The sequence below is a fragment of the Calidris pugnax genome, unplaced genomic scaffold, assembly GCF_001431845.1.
Source record: "Calidris pugnax isolate Ruff unplaced genomic scaffold, ASM143184v1 scaffold103, whole genome shotgun sequence".
Classification (NCBI taxonomy): domain Eukaryota; kingdom Metazoa; phylum Chordata; class Aves; order Charadriiformes; family Scolopacidae; genus Calidris; species Calidris pugnax.
The window spans coordinates 8,643,786-8,668,560 of NW_015090990.1; the positions used below are offsets into that span (position 1 = coordinate 8,643,786).

Genomic DNA, 24,775 nt, shown 5'->3' on the forward strand with positions numbered 1-24,775 from the left:
TACCACTTTAATATAGTAGGGGAATTAACAACACAACCTGTTTGCTTGTTTGTTTATATTTTATTGGTTTCTCTGTTAAAGGTTTCTCTTTGGACTCTGGTAAAGGAATTGTCTCCCAAGATGAGATGACTTTTGTGTCTGGTGCCCCAAGAGCCAACCACAGCGGAGCAGTTGTTTTACTGAAAAAAGAGAAAAATCAGAGAGCACTTTCACTGGAGCACATGTTTGAAGGAGAAGGACTGGCCTCTTCCTTCGGCTACGACGTTGCTGTTGTGGATCTCAACAATGACGGGTATGGCCTCGGTGAACTCTTGCTGCCTGTACAGTGGAGAATGGCAATCTGGCTTATTTCTGATTCGGTTTTTCGCATTAGAAATACACGGAATGCCAAATCCCATCCTCCATCTTTTGCTGGAGGAAACGGCGGCATCTCAGAGAACCAGTCAGGACACAGTCTACATTTCTAATTATAGAAAAAAGTTTATTTAAATTTAAACAGTTAGTATAAACAAATCTCATACCCAAACAAGACCCTAGAAGATCTTGGGTGTCACAAAGGGAATATAATCAGCTTGTACTATGAGTGGAGCTGTTGTTGCTCAACCAGTTTAATGTACTTTTTGTTCAGCAGCTCTTTGGCCAGCTGACCCTCAGACCACAGTCTCATCACTTATTTTTCACAGTACATCTGTAAAAGCACTATTTTTTTTTTTTTCCTCTTTAATTTTAAGATGGCAAGACATTGTTGTTGGAGCCCCGCAGTATTTTGACAGAAGTGGAGATATTGGTGGTGCTGTGTACATCTACATTAACCAGCAAGGCAAATGGGAAGGAGTAAAACCCATTCGCTTAAATGGAACCACTGACTCCATGTTTGGTCTCGCAGTTGAAAATGTTGGGGACGTTAATCAGGACGGGTATCCAGGTGAGTGAAAAACTATTATGATAAAACTGTATGTGACTTTTTTGCTAATGCCAGACTTGGAACATCTTACCCTTACCGTGACTGCAAGCTGCAGAAAGAATAAGAATGATTTTAGATGTTGCAACTTATTTTCAACAGATATTGCAGTAGGGGCTCCATATGATGGCTTTGGCAAAGTCTACATTTATCATGGATCCAAGAATGGAATAAATACAAAACCAGCACAGGTAATGAAATAACCTTTACAATATACAATTAGTCTTGCACAAAATTAAAGGAATGACAGGACTATCCGACTTCTCCCTTTCCATTACTATTGGTGGGGTGGTGGGTATGCAGAAAAGTCACAGGACCCTTCAAAGATTACACTGCTCAACAGAAAGATTAGGAATTCTTGACTTTAGTAGACATTTTTCTTCTGGGGCAGTTCTTTGGCACCAGTAACATATAGAGAAGGAAAAAGGCATATAGATGTGCAAGTTTTGTTTTTTTGAAAGAAATTTGGGGATTTGAAAATAATTATTTTCTTCATTTTCTCTTTCATTACTAATACTTCACTTTCTTTTTTAATTAAAAAATGTTTATGCATTTTTCTTTTTTTCTTGAGAACCACTCTATTCAGTTTGCAAGGTGAGAAATAGAACCTTGTTATCCTAGAATAGCTAGAATACTTTCTAGAATACTTTTTCAGTTTCAAGTGCCTATACTACATAAATACTATAAATAAAGATAAGCTAGGCAACATTTCTATGCAAAAGAGTAATTTCTGGTAGCTACTGTGATTGCAAAGTAACTTACTGGAAGAGAATCAAATCATCTTGGCGTTTCAGTGTCATTTACCTGAACTCTGCAGTCCTATCCCCTTGTATCTCCTCTCACTCGCGCCCCTCCCCCTGGCCGTAAGACAATGTTCACTTATTACTTATTTCACTTTTGTAGCTTTTAAATGCCTGAATTCCCTCAATCTGTTTGCTCTTTAGATTCTTGACGGTGAAAAAACAGGCACTAATTTCTTTGGTTACTCCATTGCTGGAAACATGGACCTGGATAAAAATTCCTACCCTGATATTGCTGTTGGTTCCCTTTCAGATTCTGTGGCTGTGTTCAGGTATTATATACAGAACTGTAATCACACCAAGGGTTTGGTTTTAGTTTTTGAAAAACAAGCTGCTCAGAAGTAACATAAAGCTGGCCTGGAGTGTATTTTCCCTTCTAGGAGTTGGAAATTCGGGGGGGGTGGGGATTCCATAAATGGGTTTGTTACCTTATAGCCTGCTCCTCAGTGAGAAGCTGCCTTATCCTATGGATAGAGGGAGAGGGTCAGTGGGCAGTTACTGTGGAGTGCTGATGAGTGCAGTGTCTGTCCCCTTGCTTTGCCCTGTGGCAACTTACTTGGATGCCCGTGCCCTTTGATGGAATTAAGGGTGATAAGTAATTATTTTACCCAAAGAAAGGGGAAGTTAACTGATACATTTGCTAGAGCTTTTGTTTGCTGCTGTTACGTACATCTAATCCTACTTTATTGACAATAGAACCAAACCAAACCCCTCTTGTAGCCGAGGATCCGAAAGCAGTGAGGCATATGGCCTTGCTGAGGTTGCACTGGGGTCCACGGGACAGCTGTGAGGAAGCCCTGCAGATAGATCCTTCTGGATTTCTGTAGCACATGCCTTAGTTAGGGAGGAGGCCATGGTCTTTTGCAGACTTGTACTGTTTTTCCTAGTTCAGTGTAGTGTTAAGTTGAATCACCAGTAATGTGCAGGAAGAGGACTGTCTCCTCCTCAGAGCTGTGAATGCTGCATCAAGTCTAGGTATTTAGTGGTGGCTGTCAGGTTCCAAAGGAGGAGGAGCAGAAACACCAAAATTGGTTATCTCAATTTTGAGGTTAAAAACAACTCTACCTTTCAGGCAAAATTATCTTTCCTACAATTTTTTGATGATCCTATCTCTGAGACGTGTAGTATCTGTGTACATAATTGGAATATTCATAAATGCACTGAAACAGCATCCAATAAAAGCAACTCATATTGCTTATGGAAGAGAACAGAGTAAGTGGATGGGAAGTTGGTTAAGTGTTCTGCTTATTCAAAAGGTACTTTAATTATTTGCTGATAAGAATAGTACAAAAACTTCACAAAGGTGAAATGAAAATCTTTATGGTGATGAACAGTGAAAGGGGAAAAGGAGGAGGTGGCTTAATGGCCATTTTAGACAACCTTAGATGCTTCACCGCCAGCAGGATCAGCTTGTCCATTTGTTCATGTGAACTGTCTTTTCTTGTCCTTTCCACAAAGGAAAAGAAAGGAAAAGTTGTCAGACTGAATTATGGTTACAGCCTACACGCAGAGGAGTCAGGAAATGAAAACATAATTTCCCACAGCCACCCAGGCTCCACATTAAAGCTGTTGTGAACATTAATTTGAATGCACTTCAGTACCTATGGTTGTTCACAGGGGCTGAATTACCACTGGGGTGGGCCATCACTTTGAATTTTCTGTTTTTTTCACAGGTGTATAAAATGTCAATCACAACATCGCATTAATGTACCCCGCTTCCCTGTCAGGCATTTAATCCAACTGTAGTTGGTTTTTGTTAAGTAGTTTTCTTTTGTTTCTAACCATTATGAAAGCCAAACTCTTGTGTTTCTTGGGGTGTCTTCGTTGCAAATCAGTGCAGGCATGGAGGGCATCTGGGATTCACGTGAATTATTTCATTAATTTTAACAGAAACTTTTCCTTCTTTTTTTACCCCTTCTTTTCATTCCCCATTTTTCCCCCAAATGAAGGTCTCGACCTGTGATAAGCATTAGAAAAAGCATTACAGTACAGCCTGACAGAATTGATCTAAAGAAAAAGAACCCTGAGGACCCTAGTGAAATATGGTAAATATGAAAAAAAAAAAAAAAGTATTATATCAGAAGGTGTGGTATATTGAGCTTTCTGTTGTCAAAATTTGTTCAGTCAGTGATGATGTTAAAGTGAAGGGATATGACAGTCATGCAGGTTAAGAATTTTGACTTCCTGAATTTGTGACTACTGTGCTAAACACAAGGTGTAGAATATGTTCTGTTCATACTGGCCCTTTTTGGAAATGGATGTCACTTTGCAGCTTAAGACTTCTAACACTTATAAGTATCTTAACTTGAACAGCTTTTTCCTGAGTAGAGATGTAAGAGCAAATGCCAGAAAATATTTTTTCTAATTACTTATTAGCCATTTTTTTTTTTTGTAATTCAGTTTAGTAAGCAGCAAATCACTGTTCTAGCATGAAAACCACAGTCATAAGACTGATAATATCAATCAATGGACTATTAAAACTTTTCAGTCTGTTGGACCATGCCTTATTGAAGTTAATATTAATTTCTTGACACTTCTTATAGGATGGATGTGAAAGCATGTTTTCAATATACTGCAAACCCCAGTGATTTAAATCCAAGAATAAGTAAGTTTTGAAGATAAATTTTTTTATCTGTTTGTCACGTGGTTTATTCTTTGTTGTTTCTTTAGAGTGTATCATGGAAGAACAGTACTCAGATTATTGTGACTCATCTCAGACTGTGACTCTCAGATTTAAAAAGTGACTCAATACTGAGGCAGATCAGCTACTCCACTATCTGATTTTAGAATAACACATATTTAGAGTCGTGTTGGTGTGTTAGGAAGTTCTGTGGATGACAGACTGAACTGAAGGTGTCTAGATAATCTAACTGCCAGGGAGCAAATGGCTGCCATGCAGATCAAAAACATTTTGCCTCTTTAGGCTACTGCTGCTTTAGAAAATAGTTTTAAAAGCTCATTTTGTATATCATTAGTAAGCATTATTTCTTATTGGAGACTTACCCTGTAAATCAGTATTCTGAATTAATGAAAATGGTTTTATGGAAATCAGTAACTGAAAATAAAAATCTTTGTATTAATAGGAACGTGGAAGACCGTGCCATACATATAGCTAAAACTGTAAAGCATTAGTTTCTCAAGTCTCCTGTTTTTTCTTGTTACAATGCTGCTGTTACTACAGGTCAGGAAACTGTGCAGGATCTTGAGAAGAAATGAGAAGAATTTTAAGCCCACACCACCTTCTCCTGCTGTGTTTTCTTGAATTTCTCAGTTGTAAGATGCGTAGTCTGGCACACAGGCTGTTCCCATTCTTGCAACACTGAATTAGCTCAGTGAATACAGAGATGATTAAAAGATGCAGAGTTCAGATCTATCAAAACACACTTCGACATCAGCTAGAAAGCTCTAGTCACAGTCTTGCTTTCAGTGTTAAAATTAAACTTCAGAATCCTGCTGGCTGCTTAGGTGCTATTTGGTACAAAACAGAACTCGAGGACAGCTGAGTGGGAATACTTACAAAGTTTTGTAGCTCAGCCCTCTGCTGGCTCCACAGCAGCTACTGCAGCTCCTCCCACCAGCTCTGCAGGCTGGAAAGGTAATGGAATACTTCTGGAATAAAAGGATTTGGTTTAGAAGTTTCTTCCAAATACATGCACGGGGCACCAGGCCCTCAACTGGAGAGAGAGAAAACGGACAGATGGAGAGTTGTATAAATAACTGAAAACAGTTTGTGAAGCCCAGCGCTGGCTGAAACAGTCTGTAGAATAATGTTGTAAGACGGCACCTGATGAAATCAGAGTCCTTTTTAATAAGGTAAGGGATCTTTTTTCATAATGACCTAACTTTATTTCTTCATAGAGATCAACTATACGTTTGAAGCGGAGAACGAGAGGAGGCAGTTAGGCCTGCCCTCTAGGGTACGGTTTAAAGACCACCTCTCTGACCAGTTTACTGCAAGTACAACCCTAATACGGCAGAAGGCAGAAGAGTGTGTGTCAACAAAGCTTGTACTGCAGGTGAGGCAGAGTATTTTATTTTTATTTCACTTAAATCCCTATAAAACGAAAGCATGCTCTTTTTTTCAGCCTCACCATACCTTTGTATAGAACTTAACTCACATGCAATATAAAGCTTCAAAACTAGAAAACAACCATAGTTAAGTAGTACCTTATAATTCCCTGCACACACGCTGCTTCCTCCTGTTGCCCTTCTTACAAAGAATGAATAAAAGTCGTAGCCGTTGCAGCATGCTCTGGAGGTCAGTAGAGCTGGACGAATTTAGAACAATACAGAGGGAATAAATGCCAAAAATGGAAAGCAGTTTCCAACGGAAGTAATCGTTACAGAATTTAATAGTGTGGCTTGATTGGAGAAGAATTTTAAGCCATGGGTTTTGGAGGGGATGAATGAGCAGGACAAGAAAGCTTAGAATGTGCTCTCTGACTTGGCTGCTATGCTGGCCTTTAAAGGTGGCATTGCTCCAGGAGCTGAACAGATTCTCTATGGCTCAGCAGTAAGGAGCCCCCAAGGTGCTTTTGACCACTGCAAATTAAAGAGCTGGAACTTAAGGCAACATGGAGAGAGTGTGTTATTTTACTGTTGTAGTGTGAATTTCACTTGCCTGAGTTACCACCCGTTATTCCTAGGAATTCTTAATGGTGACAGAAATCACCAGATCAGGAAGCCAGAAAAAAGACAAGAGAGTAAGGCAAGGCTCCTTGTGTTCTTGCGCATTTTTAGAAAACACTGGGCTTCTACACGGTGAACAGTTTTAATACTGTGAAGTGTAGCAGAAAAGGTTTTGCTTTACTGCTTATTGTAAAATATATGTCAATTGTGTTTTCTTCTCTGCACTGCACACTAACTGTGTCATTTAAAATATTTTAACAGGAAAAAATTAAAGATAAGCTACGCCCCATTCCAATATCAGTCAGCGTTAAAATTGCTGGCCTGGAGTCCAGCTCATCGTCCACAAGAAAAGAGAGCGCACTGCCGGATCTTATACCAATTCTAAATACAAATGAATCTGAGACAAAGACCACAAAAGTAAGTCTTTGATACCACATTTTCCCATAAATCTGCACTTCGATAAATCACTGAATTTTAAAGACTGTAGAAATATGTCAAAAGGAAATAACTGGGGTGATACTGGGCGTATATTTTATACTGGCTTATATTTTATATTTTCTTATGAACTTGTTACAAAATGTTATGAACTAGATCCTGTGGGTTTTTTGCAACAAAAGTGAAGATGGTATAGCTGCTAGGTAATTTTTTTTTCTCTCCTCAACAAGTTTAGGAGGAAATGTACTTTTGATTGAAAATGGAAATCACAGAACGGTAGGGTTGGAAGGGACCTTCAGAGCATCCAGTCCATCTCCCCTGTCAGAGCAGGTTCTCCTAGAGCAGGTTGCACAGGAATGCATCCAGGTGGGTTTTGAGTGTCTCCAGAGAAGGAGACTCCACACCCTCTTTGGGCAGCCTCTTCCAGTGCTCTGCCACCCTCAAAGTAAAAAAGTTTTTCCTCACGTTGAGACAGAATTTCCTGAGTTCCAGTTTGTGCCTGTTGCCCCTTGTCCTGTCACTGGGCACCACTGAAAAGAGTCTGGCCCCATCCTCTAAACACCCACCCTCTAGATATTTATAAGCATTGATGTGATTCCTTCTCAGTTTTTCTATTCTCCAGGCCAAACAGACCCAGGTCTCTCAGCCTTTCCTCGTAAGAGAGATGCTCCATTCCCTTGATCATCTTTGTAGCCCTTTGCTGGACTCTCTCCCTTAGTTCCTTGTCTTTCTTGAGCTGAGGAGCCCAGAACTGGACACAGTACTCCAGATGTGACCTTACTAGGGCAGAAAAGCGGGGAAGGATGACCTCCCTCCCCAGGACACCGTTGAACTTTTTGGCCACACGGGCACATTGCTGGCTCATTCATCGCCTCCTGCTGTGAACACTTGTCTCCACATCTGCATCACAAAATAATGTACAGTCTAATTCTTCTGTGATAGAATGCTCTAGCAGTGTTACAGCTGTGCAGCAGTCATGTAAAAGATCTCATTTCCTCAGTGCTCACTGAAGAATCAGACTTGAGGGTCCTGTTTTTCCTCATTAGAAGCATACATCTCACTCAGGAGTATCTAACTCGGCCTTTTACTCACATTTAATGTTCTATATTATCAGCATCAAAGACCATGTCTCACAAAGAAATACTCTTGACAGGCAAGAAGCAAGAGTCAGGTTAAAATCTTACTCTATTCAGGAAAGTCTCTCCTGTAGATGCTTTATGGGGTGCATATCAGAAATCTTGTTTTAAGCTGGTATTACATGACATGCAGTAAAAGTGCTTTGGTTTTATTTAGGTGGAGTTCTTAAAAGAAGGATGCGGAGAAGACAACGAATGCCACAGCAATCTGAAACTTCAGTACCGGTTTTGCACTAGAGAAGGAAATGAAGACAGGTTTACTTATTTACCGATGTAAGCCTTGATCAATGTATTGCTAAAAATCAAATTATTAACAGGTGCTTAAAAGAACTTCTAGGAGAGAGTTTTGGGAGGTGGAGCAGCTTTGTTCTGTTAGTCTGGCAAACACAGCCCTGTGCAGTAGTACTGATCTGTCAGGGTGAGGAAGGTGGGAGAACAGGAATGAGCTTTAGAAGAGGGATGGTACGGATTCCAGTTGGGTACAGAGTGGCCACAACTGTACAGGTGTGGGCTAAAAGTCAGGAAAAATGCTTCTAACCCCTGGAGAAGTGAGATTCTAAACCTTGCAGTAGTTTATTGTGTGTGCTACTGTTAACTATTTTTGAGATGAAATTTGATTGTGAGTTATGACAATGTGATATACTATAGTCTAGTAGCCTAAGGCAAACAGAGACACGAACAGAGAAATCATTTCACTGTTAACACACACTTAACACCCTGCTGCATCCCTCCTCCTAGATCAGTCTGTTATATCCTGCTAACTGCTGGCCGCTTTCAGAGATTAAATACTTGTCTGGGGAAAAAACCCTGTCATCATTCATGTGTTTATGGTCTTACAGTAATTCTTCCTAATAGAGGGAATTACATTTGGGTAAAGCATAGTAAGAAGCAAACTTTCATATATGTTTGTTTTCTGAATGCACACAATGCTGTATATACTCTGTTTCTGTAGTGAAAACGGCACCCCAGTGCTTGTTCTGAAAGATCAGAAAGATATTGCCCTGGAAATAACAATAACAAACAATCCATCTGATGCAAGAAATCCACAAAAAGATGGTGAAGATGCCTATGAAGCTAAACTAATTGCAACTTTTCCAGACAGCCTGACGTATTCTGCATTTAGGGAGATGAGGGCTTATCCTGTAAGTATTTTTAAGAAAAAAGATATTCAAATTTTTAAGTATTTTCTGCATATTTTTACTTATAAATGTATTCTGTTTCATCAGGAAAAACAGCTAACGTGTGGTGCTAACCAAAATGGTTCTCAAGCAGAGTGTGAACTTGGAAATCCTTTCAAAAGAAATTCCAATGTAAGTTGCACCTATTTTACTCAAGTTATAAAATCTGATTCCTGACTGCAGTCATTCAAAGTTTCTTTGTGTCATAACTGGAAATTTGATTTGGATCTGTCTTTTTAACTCTAGAACTTGATGGTGTATTTCTATAATACTGCATATATTCATATATTTTTATAAAAGGTTTACATATTCCATGGCTGTTCTTTCTTGTCTAGGTAACCTTTTATCTGATCTTAAGTACCACTAAAGTTAATGTTGATACAACAGACTTGGATATTAATCTGAAGTTGGAAACGTAAGTTTTCTTTGTGTGTGCATGCTCTGTTTTTATATACAGCTGTAAACATTTCAAATTAATTTGTTCAGTTCACAAAAGCAATTTAATAGTAAAGTGCAAACCACTAAATTTGTAAAATAAACGGCATTGTTTCCTTTTCATTGTAGAACAAGCACTCAAGTTAATTTGGCTCCAATTACAGCTAGTGCTAAAGTGGTTCTTGAATTGCTTTTATCGCTCACTGGGTAAGTGTTGATAAGGGTAACAGATCGAGGGGGCTGGGGATGACAGTTTTGCTGCAGACTTCATTGAAATCTAATTATTCTTCCTCACCTGAACAGAGTTGCTAAGCCTTCTCAGGTATATTTTGGAGGTAACATCATTGGTGAAAGTGCTATGAAATCTGAAGATCACATTGGAAACCTCATAGAGTATGAATTCAGAGTGAGTAATTTAAGATTAATGCCAACAGCTACTTTTAATCAAATGAATGGCTTCTCTTGTTACGCATATGAATACTTGGGAAAGTTGCTGGATTTAAAATTGGCTTTCCTTGCCAGTTTTCTTGGATTTTCTTCAAATCCTAACATGCGATCTGACTGCAGACTAGAGCTTCTTCAGGCCTTGATGTTTTACGATCATCTTTTGAGGATGTGGCCTGAGGCTGGCTGGACAGTGGTTTTTTTGGAGCAGTTCATGCACATTCAGTTGTACAGCACGAAACCCCGTGCAGGAAGGGGACAAAATTTAAACCCAGAACCCTGGCTGTGGCATGGCCAGGTGTCCAGTGCTGCAGGCAGACAGCGAGTATGGGCACTTACTGCAGGCACAAGAAGACACTGTGGGAGCCACTTGGAATGTGTGGGTCTATTTCACTCTTTTGGTCTGCTGTCTAGTTAATATATCAAGGAGAAGGCTAGGAGGGACAATGCTGGTTCTGTGAAATCTCGGTTTATCAGTAAGACTATTGCTTTTTCTACATCATTAATGCAGCCCTACTGACTTTGTACACAGTGGTTTGTCAGGATTAAAGTCCATCTCTGTCAATCCTTCCTTCCTCTACTTACTTACTCGCGTGTATTAAAGTAGAAGCAGTTAGAATATCTGTTTTGGAACTTGCTGTCATGAACAATAACGCTAAGAAAGCAAAAAACATGTTGGGAAACGACTTCCAGACTTAGGAGAGCAAGAGCTGGTTATCTTTCTGTGTCAAAGTTCCTCATAAAATTGCAATTTGCCTCAGTTCTGTAACTAATGATTTGTTAGCTCTAAATTGGGGTGGTTGTTGTTTCACAGGAATACAGATTTCTAAAAATCTACAGCTTAAAGTTCATGTTAGGGAATTTTAATCCTCATACATTTAAACTATTTACTTGCTACCCAGGTGTGCTAGTTTTAGTATATGCTTTGTCTTTATACTCCATTTTGACTGTCTTTCTTCTGCTTTTAAATTTTCTTTTCACTGCATACTTAAAACTTGCCCAAACCAGTAACACTTTCCATTGAGAAGAAAATATCTTTAAAAAGTATCTCACAGTTTAAAATGTTGATTTTAACAGGTAACTAACCTGGGCAGACCACTGAAAACATTCGGTACAGCTTCCCTGGACATCCAGTGGCCGAAAGAAATTAGTAATGGCAAATGGCTGCTTTATTTGATGAAAATAGATTCCAAAGGCTTGGAAAAAGTCTCCTGTCAGCCCGAGAGTGAAATCAACAGTTTGCATGTTGCGGTACGTTACCCTGTCTTCTGTTCATTGATGAGTACAACATGGAAGCACTCAGCATGTGACAGCAGGGCATAAGAGCTTGCCTGCAGAAGGATTTTTACTGTTCTGAGCACGATACATGAACAACACATCAAGGCTTAAGCTTATTAAGAGACTTTGTAATCGTTAATGTGCGCACCGTAACGTGGTAAAGGACAGATGCTATGTCACGGTGACTGTTCTTGCAATGGGCGCTGTTGTCATATGCTCTTACAGGACGAAATTGCTGCTTGCTTTAATGAATTTCATCAGCATTATTGAAATCTGATCAAGTTCTGACACAGAAAACAATATACAACAGTAAGCATCTCCCCAGCCTGGGAGATTTTTTAAAGAGAAAGGACTTACACTTAAATTTACTTCTTTACAACAAAGGTGATAAAAAATAATTTCTCAGGCAAGTTTCATAGCACTTCACTGTGCCTATCTGGCAAGATTATTTTCCTAAAACCCAAGCCTTCTTTTTCATTTTTTTTTTCATATAATCTTAAGATATTTAGGAGGAGTTTTAATTTTCACCATTAAAACTGCATGCACCCATTCTTGTCAGATCACCACATCAGTTAATGAAACCTTCAGTGAGTACACTTAGTACACAGTTTAAAAAAAAATAAATGCTTCTACTGACCATAGCACAATCTTACTCTTTTAGTGTAATAACATTAATACCCTTTATATAGAACAGAGATGGAAATAGCATTGAAAGCTTTATAAATGTAACCCTCTCTTGACCTATTAAAGAAAGCAGTGAGTTGACCTCTCTTTCAGTAATCTCAAAGTAATTGTTCTGACTCTACTATTAACAATAAATGTAGGTAAGTAGGGATACACAATGATGTCATTCATGCTGATCTTGGAACAAGAAAGCACTCACTGAACTCATTTCTCTGCTTATATGGGATCAGAATTAAGAGATACTTAGGATGAACTACTAAAACTCTTCTTTTTGTTTTTTAATTTCTTTCTGCTTTTAGGAATCCCATAACTCAAGAAGGAAACGTGAGGTTGCAGAGAAGCAGATTACAGACAGCAAAGCCTTTTCTTTATTCTCAGAAAGGAAATACATGACCTTGGTAAGCATATTGCACCAACTTGTCTTGTCAGAGACCTTGCCCTGCACTCATAACGGGCTTTTCTGAGTTTGGCGGGGTGAAAGAAGGTATCTCTTTGCTTTGTTTTTATCTTAAATCCAAGTGATCAATGCTTTTAAAATTTGACCATTTAGATTATTTTCTGATGAGAGAGAAATAGGAAGTTATTCCTGTGTAGTTACTACATTAAAATAAAAGAGGCAATAGCATCTTCATTGTATTTTCTACTGCATATAATCCAATTTTTAATCTTGGGGGGGAGAGTGTTTAAACAATTTGTGAGGATGTGTTTTTATTTACATGCAGAAATGTGTAATTGCAGGACTGCAATGTGAACGCACGCTGCGTGGACATTAAATGTCCCCTGAAAGGTTTAGACAGCAAAGCATCTATTGTGCTGCGGTCCAGGCTGTGGAACAGCACTTTCTTAGAAGTAAGTCCTCTTACCTGACATTTTTGAAAGCTCAAAGTTCTTTCCTTTTCTTTGTCTAATGTCCATATTTTATTTTGGAACAGGAATACTCCAAAATGAACTACCTGGACATTGTTGTCAGGGCTTCGGTCAGTGTTCCTGCTGCAGCTAAGAACGTTAAACTCACAAATGAAGCTGCTCAGGTAGGTTCAACATTTAATGCCAACCATATGTGATGGTTGTGATGTTTCCAGCTAATTTGAAAGAATGGAAGAAAACCCCATCATTTTACAACAAAATTAGCTAAAAGTTTAGCTTTTTAACTGAGTTTTGAATTAGTGATTGTTTTTACTTGTTAACGGGGTTGGAAAAATCCACTACCATATTGAAATGATATCAGTAGGAACTTTTTCTTCAAAAATGTTTTGTAGCTGAGAGATCAGTCATCTTGTTAGAGAACAGATGACTGTAACTTGCAGCTTTATATTCAACATGGATGTTGCTGAAATGCTCTTTCCATCTCCACATATTTTCTCTCCTTTAGGTGCGTGTTACTGTCTTTCCTGCAAAACCAGTTGCACTTTATACAGGAGTACCTTGGTGGATCATCGCAGTGGCTATTTTTGCTGGAGTACTGATGCTCGCACTGTTGGTATTCTTACTATGGAAGGTGAGTTTTTACTCATTTGGTTATTTTACATTTCCTAGTCTACAACTGACAGGACAGCAAACTACTTAAGTATTTTGGTTTGTATTTGGGACTCAAAATAGAACAAAACTGCCCAAACCATACATTACCATTATCAGTTTCTCAGTTTTGCAACATTTGGAAGGAAAACAGTTACATGGGAAGACTTGTTATAATTTTTTTCTTTTTCCACATCCTCAAAAGGAAGTATTTTGAGCTCTGGGAAAACACGAGACAACTATTCAGAGCCCATAGTTACTTTGACAGCTAATTAGAGCTTTTGCAGTTAGGTAGTTCACATGAAGTTCTACACCTACAAATGTTTTAGCAGGGTTTTGTTCTCCTAACATTAGAAGTAGCATTAAACTGACAGCAGATGAAAATAACCAAAAGGGACAGAAATGATACATAGCCAAGTGTGTTGGTGAACTTCTGTAGTACTGGCTTTTCATCTCAGAAACCCTAAAGGAGTAAATAAGTGTGTATAACAAAAGGTTAACAATTTCCAAAAGAAAAAAAAAATCAAGTACCTATTTTTCTAACTACCTTTTGGCATTTTTACAACTCATTGTGGTTCCAAGTATAACAGGGCAGTCCTTTTATACTTAGTTTTTACAGGCATAGGCAGTTAGTATTTGCTGTTAGGGGAGAGCAGAAGGTTAATAAGAAAGAAGAGGTGAAGAATATCCTGTCTGTTGCTTTCTTCTGGAGAAACTGCAGTGATTGGCTTTGCTGAGGAGCTACTGTTTGCTGCAGGTTGCTTCCCACAGGATAGTTCTGATTCCCCTGTGTTCCAATAAATGTCCAGGCCCTGCTGCAAAATTTCCTGATGAATTAATACTTTGGGTGGGCTGTTGGATTGTGATCACTAGTGTTTCACTGTATGTGAAAATACACTCATTTTCACACAGGCATGCACAGGGTAAAATGCTGCTTTTGATGACAAATGCTGTGCCATCTTACGAAGAACAAACATGGTACTTCAAGGAAAGTTACATGATTGGTTTAAGACAAACGCTTGTGTTGTACAGGTCAAAGCAGCAAAGCAGTACTGGATTTTGTTATACCCTATGTTTTTGTCTGTCCTGTCCGTGAGTCCACAAGCAGGTTTCTGTGTAGACTTTTTTCTGTTCTTGGCAGCCAGCTTTAGTTGCTACGGACACACTTTTTTGTCTAAGAAAAGTGTTTCTAAAAAACAACCCACAAAACTCCAAAGCAATGGATGCATTACAAATTTATCAAAATGCCTCTAAAATAATATTCCTTACCTCAGGTAATTCTGTTATTTTACAGATCGAGTTAGTCCAAGAAGTTTTCAGATCTAGAAACAGCAGAATTGTGATTTTTTTTCTTTTTTTTTTTTGGCCTGTGAAGGGAGAATGGGAAGATAGTTCAGTAATTTATGTCAGTTTTCATAGGTTTGACTTCTTCCAGTCCACAAAAATTGACTAAATACCTTGCTTCCTTGTAGTGTGGTTTCTTCAAGAGAAATAAGAAAGATCATTACGATGCCACATATCACAAGGCTGAGATCCATGCTCAGCCATCTGATAAAGAGAGGCTTACTTCTGATGCATAGTATTGATCTACTTCTGTAATTGGTAATTGATGATATTTTTTAATTTTTAGCTGTGGCACATGCTCTGGTTGCGGTGGCTAACTGTGAAGCTTTTACTGCACAAGTTCTATTAACTTTTGGATTTCAAACTATCGTACTTGCTTGCTTGTTCTGTTGATAGGTTTTCAGCTTTTGGTGCACGGAAACAAACACAAGTGTTTATTTCTTTAGAAAACATCTTGATCTGTTGCAATGTTTTTTAAGTCTTTTTTTATTTATGTTTTAACAGTACAAGGAAGTTTTTTTTTTAAGCCTGGGAGATGGTAATCAACATTGCAGAGTTAAGATTTACAGCAAAGACTATGTGGGCAATGAAAAAAAAATTGCTTTACTAACCTTTAGTGCATGCTAAAAGATACATGTTGCTTATAATGAAAGGTATTTTCATAATGCGGATTTAATTGCTGTGGAAACATCTGTTTTGCTTCAATTCTAAGGTACATTTTTCTAGGAACACTATCCTCTGCTGAAGCTACTAGATGCATGATGATTTACGCTTCTAGCAACCCTTATTCAACTTCAGATGTAACATGCATGTACACGATACTAAGCAATGCTTGGGATTGGGGTGGGGAGGAATTCTTAACTCAAATATGTCAAAACAATGCTTAATGAAATCTTAACTAAGAGATGGCTAAAGATTTGGTCTATGTCTGGATGTAATTTTTTTAAAAATTCAATTCTATGTAAGTTATAATCTTATTAATTTTTTTAAAAAAACCCAAACAAAAAAAACACAACCACTACCCCAAATACTATGAACAAAATCTTGCCACTTTAATCTTTTTTTATTCCTAGCAGTATCTAATGACAGCTGGATGGCACAACGTCTCTCAGCCTTAATCTTGACATCAGTGACTCATAAGCTTGTAAAGTTGAGTGTTTACCAGTCAGCATCCTTGTAACACTGTGGCCGTAACTCAATTTTCTTTTGAAAATTAATTTCAGTTCATTCCTCAATAGTTAAAATTAGTTTTTACAGTGTCTTTGAATAAAAAAAAATAATAAAATTGCAGGGCATAAATAAGCTGTACTAGATTTCATCTAGGGAGAGTTGTGTCATGGCACACCACAAAATGTTCAAGTTATGTCTTTTTTAAGCTATAGCAAAACTCATGTTCTAATACTGCATACATGGAATTAGTTCAGGTGACTGGAGTTGGGACAGTGCTTTGAAAAACAAGGCCTTAGTGTAACTTTTCCTGAAGGCCCTGGAAGTCCTTCTGATTTACCTTCTTAAAGGTAAATCATGTCACCCTACAGGAAGATACTGAAGTACTGACCTACCTTTGCTTGAGGAGAAGTAAGCTCTCCTGAACTATCTGTTTCTTTGTGTAGCATTAAATTATCTCATTATATGAATGAATAGCTTTATAAGAAGGACTCACAAGACTTGTAAAACAAATTTAGAAGGTTAGTGGATGGGATGTTTTTAATTTATTAGATTACTGGATTGTCAGACTATGCCATTTGTCTTCAGCTGCTGTTGGAACAACTAACATAGAGCTGTTGGCACACGTTTTTTACAGCTACACACGCTACACTTTTGGCTTACATATTTTTGTTGTCAATTTTCTTACCTGTATGTCTGTGCAAAGGAAGAACTTAATCCTAAACTGTCCTTTTTCTTCTCTGCCCCAGTGCGGGTTCTTCCAGCGCTCCAGGTACGAAGACAGTGTCCCCCGATACCATGCTGTAAGAATTCGAAAAGAAGAGCGACAGATCAAAGATGGGCAATGCAAGGACCTTGACACAAAACAGTGGTTCACAAAATGGAATGAAAATGAAAGTTATTCTTAGGGACAAAAAAAATTCATCCACAAAGTTCAGATAGAGGTTAATTGTTTTCATTAATGGAATATTGATGGAGTTAGACCTACAAACACTAAGGACATTCACCATTTGAGTGTAGATATTACTACTTATATTGAGGCTTTTGTTTGCACAGTTAAAATTGCTTCAGCAGACTTTATTTGCTTTATTTAATTTCCAGGCTGCCTCTTTTCCCCTTCAAATCTAACTCACCCTTTAGAAGACACTGTGTTGATTTTGGGTCTTTTCTGCAAAATATGCAGAACTACTATGGTGGACCTTTTCTTGTGATTCTAACCTTCTTAGGTATGCAAGGAATGCATGGTTGAGGGAAAGACGAGTTCTCCATCCTTCCCTCAATGCATAGTCAATCATTATAAACACAGGGTGGCCTTAACACACTTTGTTCAAATATAATCTGAAGACCTGCAAATCTTCTTTAGTCATAAACTTTGCCTGCTGCAGTAGTTAGGGCTTAATAAAAAGCATCATCTTAAATTACATGTGCAATAGGTCATGTTGCTCCATGATTTTTTTTTTAAGATCAGATTGTGATTCTTGCTCACAAAAATATACACAGTTTTTTTTTTTTAAAGAGAGGCTTGACTGTTAGATGTACTTTTTGTATATATATATATTTTAGTCATTTTTGTATTTATTTTTGTTATAAATCATGTCTTTGAGTCAAACTGTTAGGCCAAAGACTTAACTGAACCTTCAAATCCACTGTGTTTTTGAACTTCAGATTACAAGACCTGAGACTTTTACTGCATTGTAATACATCACTGAAGGTGCCAATGCTTTCTAAAATTGTAAATATTTATTCCAGTAATGTGTACGGGGGCTTTTCTTCCTGATACTTGTAACTTTATGTACTAGGAATTATCGGGTCTTGTAACATGGTTTGTATATTACTTCAGACTATTTTATGATTTGGACACCAAGCAGAAGTAGCGTTTTTAGATCCAATTTTATACTTACTGCAAGAAAGTGAGAGGTTCTCTGGAAACAGCTTTCCAGCTTTGTGAAGACTTCCTGTTTGGCAAAAGGCATTGACTACTGCAACCGTTACTCAGCACTTGAAGGAGGCTGTAAATGCCTGACTTACCTTAACTACGGGGATCTGAGCTGATCCACGTTGAGACTACTGAATCGTCTTGAATACCTGAATGTTGATAAAAGTAAAACCACAATGTTATGTTTATCAGTAATTTAGTTATTGTAATGTAACTGATGAGACTATTTAAAGAGTTTATTTTTTACCCATGTTCTAAAGTGTTGGTACTATTTAAGAACGAATATTTAGTTCACAATTGTTTGTTCCATGTGAAACAAAATTCTGCTCAAAAAGTGTGCAGGTTAATTGCTAGTAATTTGAACTATGCAAAAACCTCTTGGTACTTTTTCCCCTCGTAGGGTAAAAACCTGCTAGGAGGGCAGTTGTCAAGTGTCTTATTTTTACTACTAACTTTGAACATACCTTCTTGGAAGGTGTGATCACCTAAAAATTTATCATCAGAGAAAGTGCATTAATTTACTAGACTCTTCTTCTTCCCACTAAATAATCTCAGTACATTGTGACCCTGATTTTATGAACGCTTACACATGTATTTAGCTGTTCCCCGGTTTTTGAGCTTTTAAAATTCTGGCTTATTTGCCAAAAGGCTCAGCAGCACCAGAAGCCAGGCTAATCAGGGGCTAAGAAGCTTGACCGATAGCCTTAGATTTAGAAGCAGATTGTGGCCCTCGCCTAAGAACATGAATGTCTTACCCGTGTTAAACTGAAAGGTCTTGAAAAATGAGTCATGTCACTGGTATACTTTTATCTCAAACTTTTTTATACCAGCTAGCAGTGCTACGTCATTCCATGATTAGAAATTGCCTGTGGATACTTGTATAGAAGTGTGAAATAAATTTTTTTTTTAAATTAAACATTGTTTTGGTAATAGTGATTTCTTACCATAATTAACTGAGGTAGCTATAGCTAAGTTCACTAGTAGAGCAAGCTGGAAGCTTTTAACAAATTGCCTCATTCCCAGTATGGCCATAACTCTGTGCCCTCCGTATGCAAAGGCAGTGGCAGGAGATAACACACAGTCTCCCCCTCACAGCTTCAACTCCACAGAAAAAAAACAGAAAAGCCAAAAGAATGCAGGGAAAAAAAAACCAACCAACACCACCACACCAAAAAACCCCAGATAAAAACCTCTAATTCATCTCCATTTTTAAGATGTTAACCCTCACAGGCTGCTTTGCTTTTGATGCTACAAGGGTGAGGAGGAGACCTGCTGGGCCAGCGTGTGTTGCTGCAGCCAAGAAACTGCCGGGACTAGAACCAGAAGGTGCTGCTCGGTCTTTAAGAGCATGTCAAAGATGCGGACTCAGTCTACTTTTATTAAACAATTACTCTTATTTACATAACTAAACCCACAAACATTTGCCCACAAGAAGACGAAATACGGACTGGGAGAGCAGTTAAGTAGCTGATCATAAGAAATACGGTACAAATATATTGGGTTTTATATATGCTTGTATATACTAAACCCATACAGTACTAGATACAGTAGTATATACTATATACACTGTAGTATAGTACATAATAGTCTACGTGCATAGTATATATGCATATAGACACGGATACAGAAAACCTAGTATACTATACTTGCTCTCTGTATGTATACGTATTGTGTGTGTGTGTATATATATATATATGTATAGAATATACACACACTCTATATAAGCCTAACGTCCATGAACCAACTGCTGGTAAACTGCAATACCATCACACACGCTTAACTGTCACAGCACAGGAGACACACCTTAGGAGAGAGGCTTTCACTATAAGGGACCATCGCAGCATCGTTTCAACCACCACCTGTGGAGAAGCTGCACGTGGAAGACGAGGTGGGACAGGGTGCTGAGATGCAAGGGTCAGGACTCGGCGCATGAGGTGAAGGGAAGCTTTTGAAGGCAGCACTGAAACTCCGCTCCCTGTTCAGAGCCCCCAGGCTGTAACGCCAACCCTCACCACAGCAGCAGCTCTCAACCAAAAATAGACAGGCTACAAGGAAACAGGATTACGTACAAACAACTGAAATAAATAAACTCTCCCAGCACAGAGTAGGTGAGAGTATCAGCAGTTGGTTTGCAAAACACAGGAGAACAAACTGTGATGAAACAACCAGGCATCTGCACCCCGTGCTCTGGGCCTGGAGAGGCACATGGACAGGCTTTGGTTGCCTTTGCCAGGCAACACACCCACGTGTGACAACAAGCACGGGAGCCAGATATTTCCCTACAGTAGCTGCGTGAGCAGTTGCTTCAGTTTTTATCCCAGCCCTCAGCCATCTTTCTATGTCCATTTGTCCTCCCAGGGCCTGGATTTGTAATTAATAATCGTATACTGATTTTGTAAGCCTTGCTAAAGTCCTAACCGTGAGCCTCGTGAGAAAAAGACAGCAACTCCTTACCCTGAGAGAGCACCATGGAAATCAGCCTTCGTCTCCAGCCAGGGGCTGATACTGTCCCTGCACAGGGGTGGGGGAGCCACAGTTCGCATCTTCCATACTGGAAGACAGACCCCTTTCCCCCTTCATTTTGTAGCTCTGCAAAATGGTTGTTCACAACCAGCACCTTTTCAGGGCTGTACCTGCCTCAAAGATCCCAGCAGTCAGAGAACCGAGTTTTTAACAAGCAGAGGTGGCCTTGCTGTGGGATGGTGCTCGGCTTCTTGTGGAGGGGACCAACAGTTCACATTTCAGAGCTGAGCAGCGTACCGTTGCCAGCCAGCTTAGGAGACAGCCTGTGGCTGACTGCACCCCCAACAACAGCCACTAGTTCAACAGAATTTTGCTGTTCCTGCTCCCACCAAAAGTTAGCGCTCAGCTTCAGTAGCTACCTAGTATAGTTACCCTATGGATGAAAAAGCTGTCCATGATAAACCATAAACTTTTTCCAACTGCCTTCTGATCTTGAGTCACAAAGTTGTACGTGACAAAAATTCACAAACTCTGAACTTTAATTATAGACTGGATACAAATAACCCATCTGCATGCTCTTCTTGAATCTACTACAATTGGATAACACACAGAAGCCACATATTTTTTACCAGCTTTGTTGCCATTTTTATATCTTTTTATTTCTACTCCTGCAAAATGAAAACAAAGCCGCATCAAACAAATGTAACCCTAAGAATTTTCTAACATAACTGTGTTGGTTTTGGCTAGGATAGAGTGAATTTTCATCAGAGTGGCTGGTACGGGGCTATGTTTTGGATTTGCACTGAAAACAGTGTTGATAATGCAGAGATGTTTTTGTTATTGCTGAGCAGCACTTACACAGAGGCAAGGGCTTTCATGCTCCTCGGCCAGCGAGGGGGCTGGGGGTGCACAAGGAGCTGGGAGGGGACACAGCCAGGACAGCTGACCCCAGAGTGATTCCCTGCCACGTGATGCTACGCTCAGCACGTGAAGCTGAGGAGGAAGAGGGGGACATTAAGAATTATGGTGTTTGTCTTCCCAGGTAACACTACCTGTGAAGGAGCCCTGCTGGCCTGGGGATGGCTGAACACCTGCCTGACCACGGGAAGCAACAAATGAAACCCCTGTTTTGCTTTGTTTGCGTGCACGGCTTTTGCTCTACCTATTAAACTGTCTTTATCTCAGTCCACAAGCTTTCTCACTTTTACCCTTCCAGTTCTCTCCCCCATCCCACCGGGGGGGAGTGAGCGAGCGACTGGGTGATGTTGAGTTGCCGGCTGAGGTTAAACCACGGCAACAGCAAAAAAGGGGCTGAACTTACTGACAAAAGCCTCAGAACAACGACAAGCCTTTGTGCAGAGCAAGCACACAAGCTGAAGAGACATGGATACATGGACCAGATGACTGGGCAGGCATTATAGCAAAGCATGTCAAACACTGAAAGAAAAGAGAGATTCTACGGATATCTGTACCCGGCAACTTAAAGTTTTTTTTCTTAATCTATAATGCACCTATTTTGGAAGAAAGGGAGGAAAAGAACAAAACCACCAGTACACTCAGCAACCAAGAACGGCAACTTCCAGTAAAGGTAATACTATAAATAAACCCTAACAAACCAAGAAGTCTTTCTATGGAACACCCTGCAAGAACGCTACGCTCCCAATTATCTTATTAAACCTTAAACTGAAAATAATAATGAAAATGCTTAGGTTAAAACTAAATGATATGTTTTCAATTATCTTGATGTCTGATTTGTTCTGTCCCATTTAAATTATGGATCCAGATGTATTATAATTTCAGGAACACCAATAAGCAGGAATATGAGTACAAAAGTGCCAAATGACAAAAATAATACGTTTCTCCTTTTTGGTTTGCATAAGAATTTACAGACATTGGTGCCTCAGAACTCCAGCTAGTGTCACACTGGCTCAGATCAGAGTAAGCCCCCAGAAGATCACCAGTGAGAGAAACAGGTTTTTAAAAGGGATGGGGGCGTGGAGGGGAGAAGAGAGAAAGAGACTTCAAAATATTCTCCAATGTTCTACTGATCCATGTAAACATGTTCTGTCATCTGATCAGTAGTTTAAACAAGACCAAGAAAATGTGTTTAGGTAAACAGAGAGGGTTTGTTCTGCTCTGAACACAGCATTTAAAGAATTATCCACAATTCTTTATCTACAGTGACTTCTGTGACTGCTCATCCTGCATGATTTTCCCTGAGAAAAGTGCTCACTGTTTACATCACTGAGAACGGGCTCTAGCTTACAAATTGCAATGATTTACTTAGCCTCTGACAGCCTTTGCCACATTTTCTGGCTGGGGACTGCTGTCCAAAGATAACTTTAGGCAGTAGGCCAGCCTTTACGGCATGCCTGGAAGCTGAAACATCAGGCATCAAGACAGTAACATACAGGCATAAAAGATGAAGCCAATCCAGACCCATCATAAGAAACGGCAACAACTTAACAAAAACCCAACGTACTGCTTGCAGGCACTGCTTTAAACTCGTACAACTGAGAGGCCACTATAAATGGGCTTTAGGCACAGCAATTCATAAGCAGGAACTATTACAAACTTGAGCAGCGTGAGTTACTATTTGGAGCTTCTAGGGGATGTCTCCAAGCAGTGACAAAACAAAACCTGCCAGCAACCTGGCTCTGTACATTAGGGAGTTGTTTGACTGTACAGAGATAGACTCCAGTGACGATGAAGTTGAGTGTTTATGGGTAAGGGTGAAAGGGAAGGCTAACAAAGGTGATTTTGTGCTGGGAGCCTGCTATAGACCACCCAACCAGGATGAGCAGGTTGATGAGGTGTTCTATAAGCGGCTGGCTGCAGTCTCACAAACGCCAGCCCTTGTTCTAGTTGGGGACTTCAACTTACCAGACATCTGCTGGGAATATAACACAGCAGAGAGCAGGCAGGCTAGAAGGTTCCTCGAGTGTATGGAGGATAACTTCCTGACACAAACGGTAGGTGAGCCTACCAGGGGAGGTGCCTTGTTAGACCTACTGTTCACAAAGAAGGGCTAGTGGGGGACTTGGAGGTCGGAGGCCATCTTGGGCTTAGTGACTATGAAATGGTTAAGTTTTCCATTCTTAGTGAGGTAAGGAAGGGGGTTAACAAAACCTCCACCTTAGACTTCCAGCGGGCAGCCTTTAGCCTGTTCAAAACCCTGGTTGGAAGAGTATCGTGGGAAGTACTCCTGAGAGACAAAAGAGTCCAGGAAGGCTGGACGCTCTTCAAGAGGGAAATCCTAAAGGCCCAGGAGCAGGCTGTCCCCATGAAGCGCAAAATTAAAGGCCGGGGAAAATGGCCAGCCTGGATGAACAAAGAGCTCTTGATGGGACTAAAGGAAAAAAGGAAGGTTTACCACCTTTGGAAGAGGGGACAGGCAACTCAGGAGGAGTACAGAGATCTTGTTAGGACATATAGAGAAAAAAATCAGGAAGGCAAAAGCCCAGCTGGAACTCAACCTGGCGACTAATATAAGGGACAATAAAAAAAGTTTCTATAAATACATTACCAAAAAGAGAGTCACAGAGAATGTGACTGAGCATCCCTTACTGGATGCGGGGGGAAACCTTGCAACCAAGGATGAGGAGAAGGCTGAGATACTTTCTTTGCCTCTGTCTTTAATAATCAGACCAGCTACTCCCAGGATATTCAGCTTCTTGGGCTGGAAGATAAGAATGGTTCTCAGGGAGCTGGCAGGAGAGCTCACCAAGCCTCTCTCCATTATCTATCAACAATCGTGGTCAACCGGAGAAGTGCCAGATGACTGGAGGGTGGCCAATGTGACGCCCATCTACAAGAAGGGCCGGAGGGATGATCCCGGAAACTACAGGCCTGTCAGCCTGACCTCGGTACCAGGAAAGATCATGGAGAGGATCATCCTGAGTGAGCTCTTAAGGCAAGTGCAGGGCAGCCAAGGGATCAGGGCCAGCCAGCATTGGTTTATTAAAGGGAGGTCCTGCCTAACCAACTTGATCTCTTTCTATGATCATGTGACCCGCTTTCTCGATGAGAGGAAGGCTGTGGACATTGTCTACCTACACTTTGGTAAGGACTTTGACACCGTTCCCCACAGTGTTCTCCTGGAGAAACTAGAGAATCCTGGCATAGACAAGTGTACCCTCCGCTGGATAAAAAACTGGCTGGATGGCCGTACCCAGCGAGTTGTGATTAATGGAGTAAAATCTGGTTGGCAGCCAGTCACCAGTGGTGTCCCTCAGGGCTCAGTTTTGGGGCCAGTCTTGTTCAATATCTTTATTGATGATCTAGACAAGGGGATTGAATGCACCCTCAGTAAGTTTGCAGATGACACCAAACTAGGTGGGAGTGTTGATCTGCTTGAGGGTCGGAAGGCT

The 24,775-nt window shown here is 39.8% G+C and overlaps 1 protein-coding gene and 1 long non-coding RNA gene across 7 annotated transcripts in view; one reads left to right on the forward strand and one right to left on the reverse strand.

The window, feature by feature from the left end:
* Positions 1 to 18,858, forward strand: part of ITGA6 (integrin alpha 6) — a 47,620-nt gene extending 28,762 nt beyond the window's left edge. For 3 of the 4 annotated variants that reach the window (XM_014954453.1, XM_014954451.1, XM_014954455.1), the window contains 20 exons: positions 82 to 292; positions 732 to 925; positions 1,064 to 1,152; positions 1,906 to 2,033; positions 3,711 to 3,806; positions 4,305 to 4,366; positions 5,620 to 5,777; positions 6,652 to 6,807; positions 8,119 to 8,234; positions 8,914 to 9,103; positions 9,188 to 9,271; positions 9,475 to 9,554; positions 9,704 to 9,781; positions 9,878 to 9,980; positions 11,096 to 11,269; positions 12,280 to 12,378; positions 12,719 to 12,829; positions 12,913 to 13,011; positions 13,353 to 13,478; positions 16,756 to 18,858. In XM_014954453.1, coding sequence (XP_014809939.1) covers positions 82 to 292; positions 732 to 925; positions 1,064 to 1,152; positions 1,906 to 2,033; positions 3,711 to 3,806; positions 4,305 to 4,366; positions 5,620 to 5,777; positions 6,652 to 6,807; positions 8,119 to 8,234; positions 8,914 to 9,103; positions 9,188 to 9,271; positions 9,475 to 9,554; positions 9,704 to 9,781; positions 9,878 to 9,980; positions 11,096 to 11,269; positions 12,280 to 12,378; positions 12,719 to 12,829; positions 12,913 to 13,011; positions 13,353 to 13,478; positions 16,756 to 16,914 — 2,513 coding nt within the window. In that variant the 3' untranslated portion in view covers positions 16,915 to 18,858. Of the gene's footprint in view, positions 1 to 81; positions 293 to 731; positions 926 to 1,063; positions 1,153 to 1,905; positions 2,034 to 3,710; positions 3,807 to 4,304; positions 4,367 to 5,619; positions 5,778 to 6,651; positions 6,808 to 8,118; positions 8,235 to 8,913; positions 9,104 to 9,187; positions 9,272 to 9,474; positions 9,555 to 9,703; positions 9,782 to 9,877; positions 9,981 to 11,095; positions 11,270 to 12,279; positions 12,379 to 12,718; positions 12,830 to 12,912; positions 13,012 to 13,352; positions 13,479 to 14,967; positions 15,098 to 16,755 lie in introns of all 4 variants that reach the window. The other variant, XM_014954452.1, reaches the window with a different exon arrangement.
* Positions 41 to 24,775, reverse strand: part of LOC106895218 — a 27,032-nt gene continuing 2,297 nt past the window's right edge. Inside the window, exons 2-6 of one of the 3 annotated variants that reach the window (XR_001413392.1) lie at positions 18,035 to 18,091; positions 16,695 to 16,807; positions 14,765 to 14,862; positions 5,279 to 5,370; positions 41 to 179 (exon numbers count right to left, since the gene is read on the reverse strand). This is a non-coding gene — a long non-coding RNA (uncharacterized LOC106895218). Of the gene's footprint in view, positions 319 to 456; positions 3,208 to 5,278; positions 5,371 to 14,764; positions 14,863 to 16,694; positions 16,808 to 18,034; positions 18,092 to 24,775 lie in introns of those variants that run through there. The other 2 variants (XR_001413391.1, XR_001413390.1) reach the window with 2 other exon arrangements.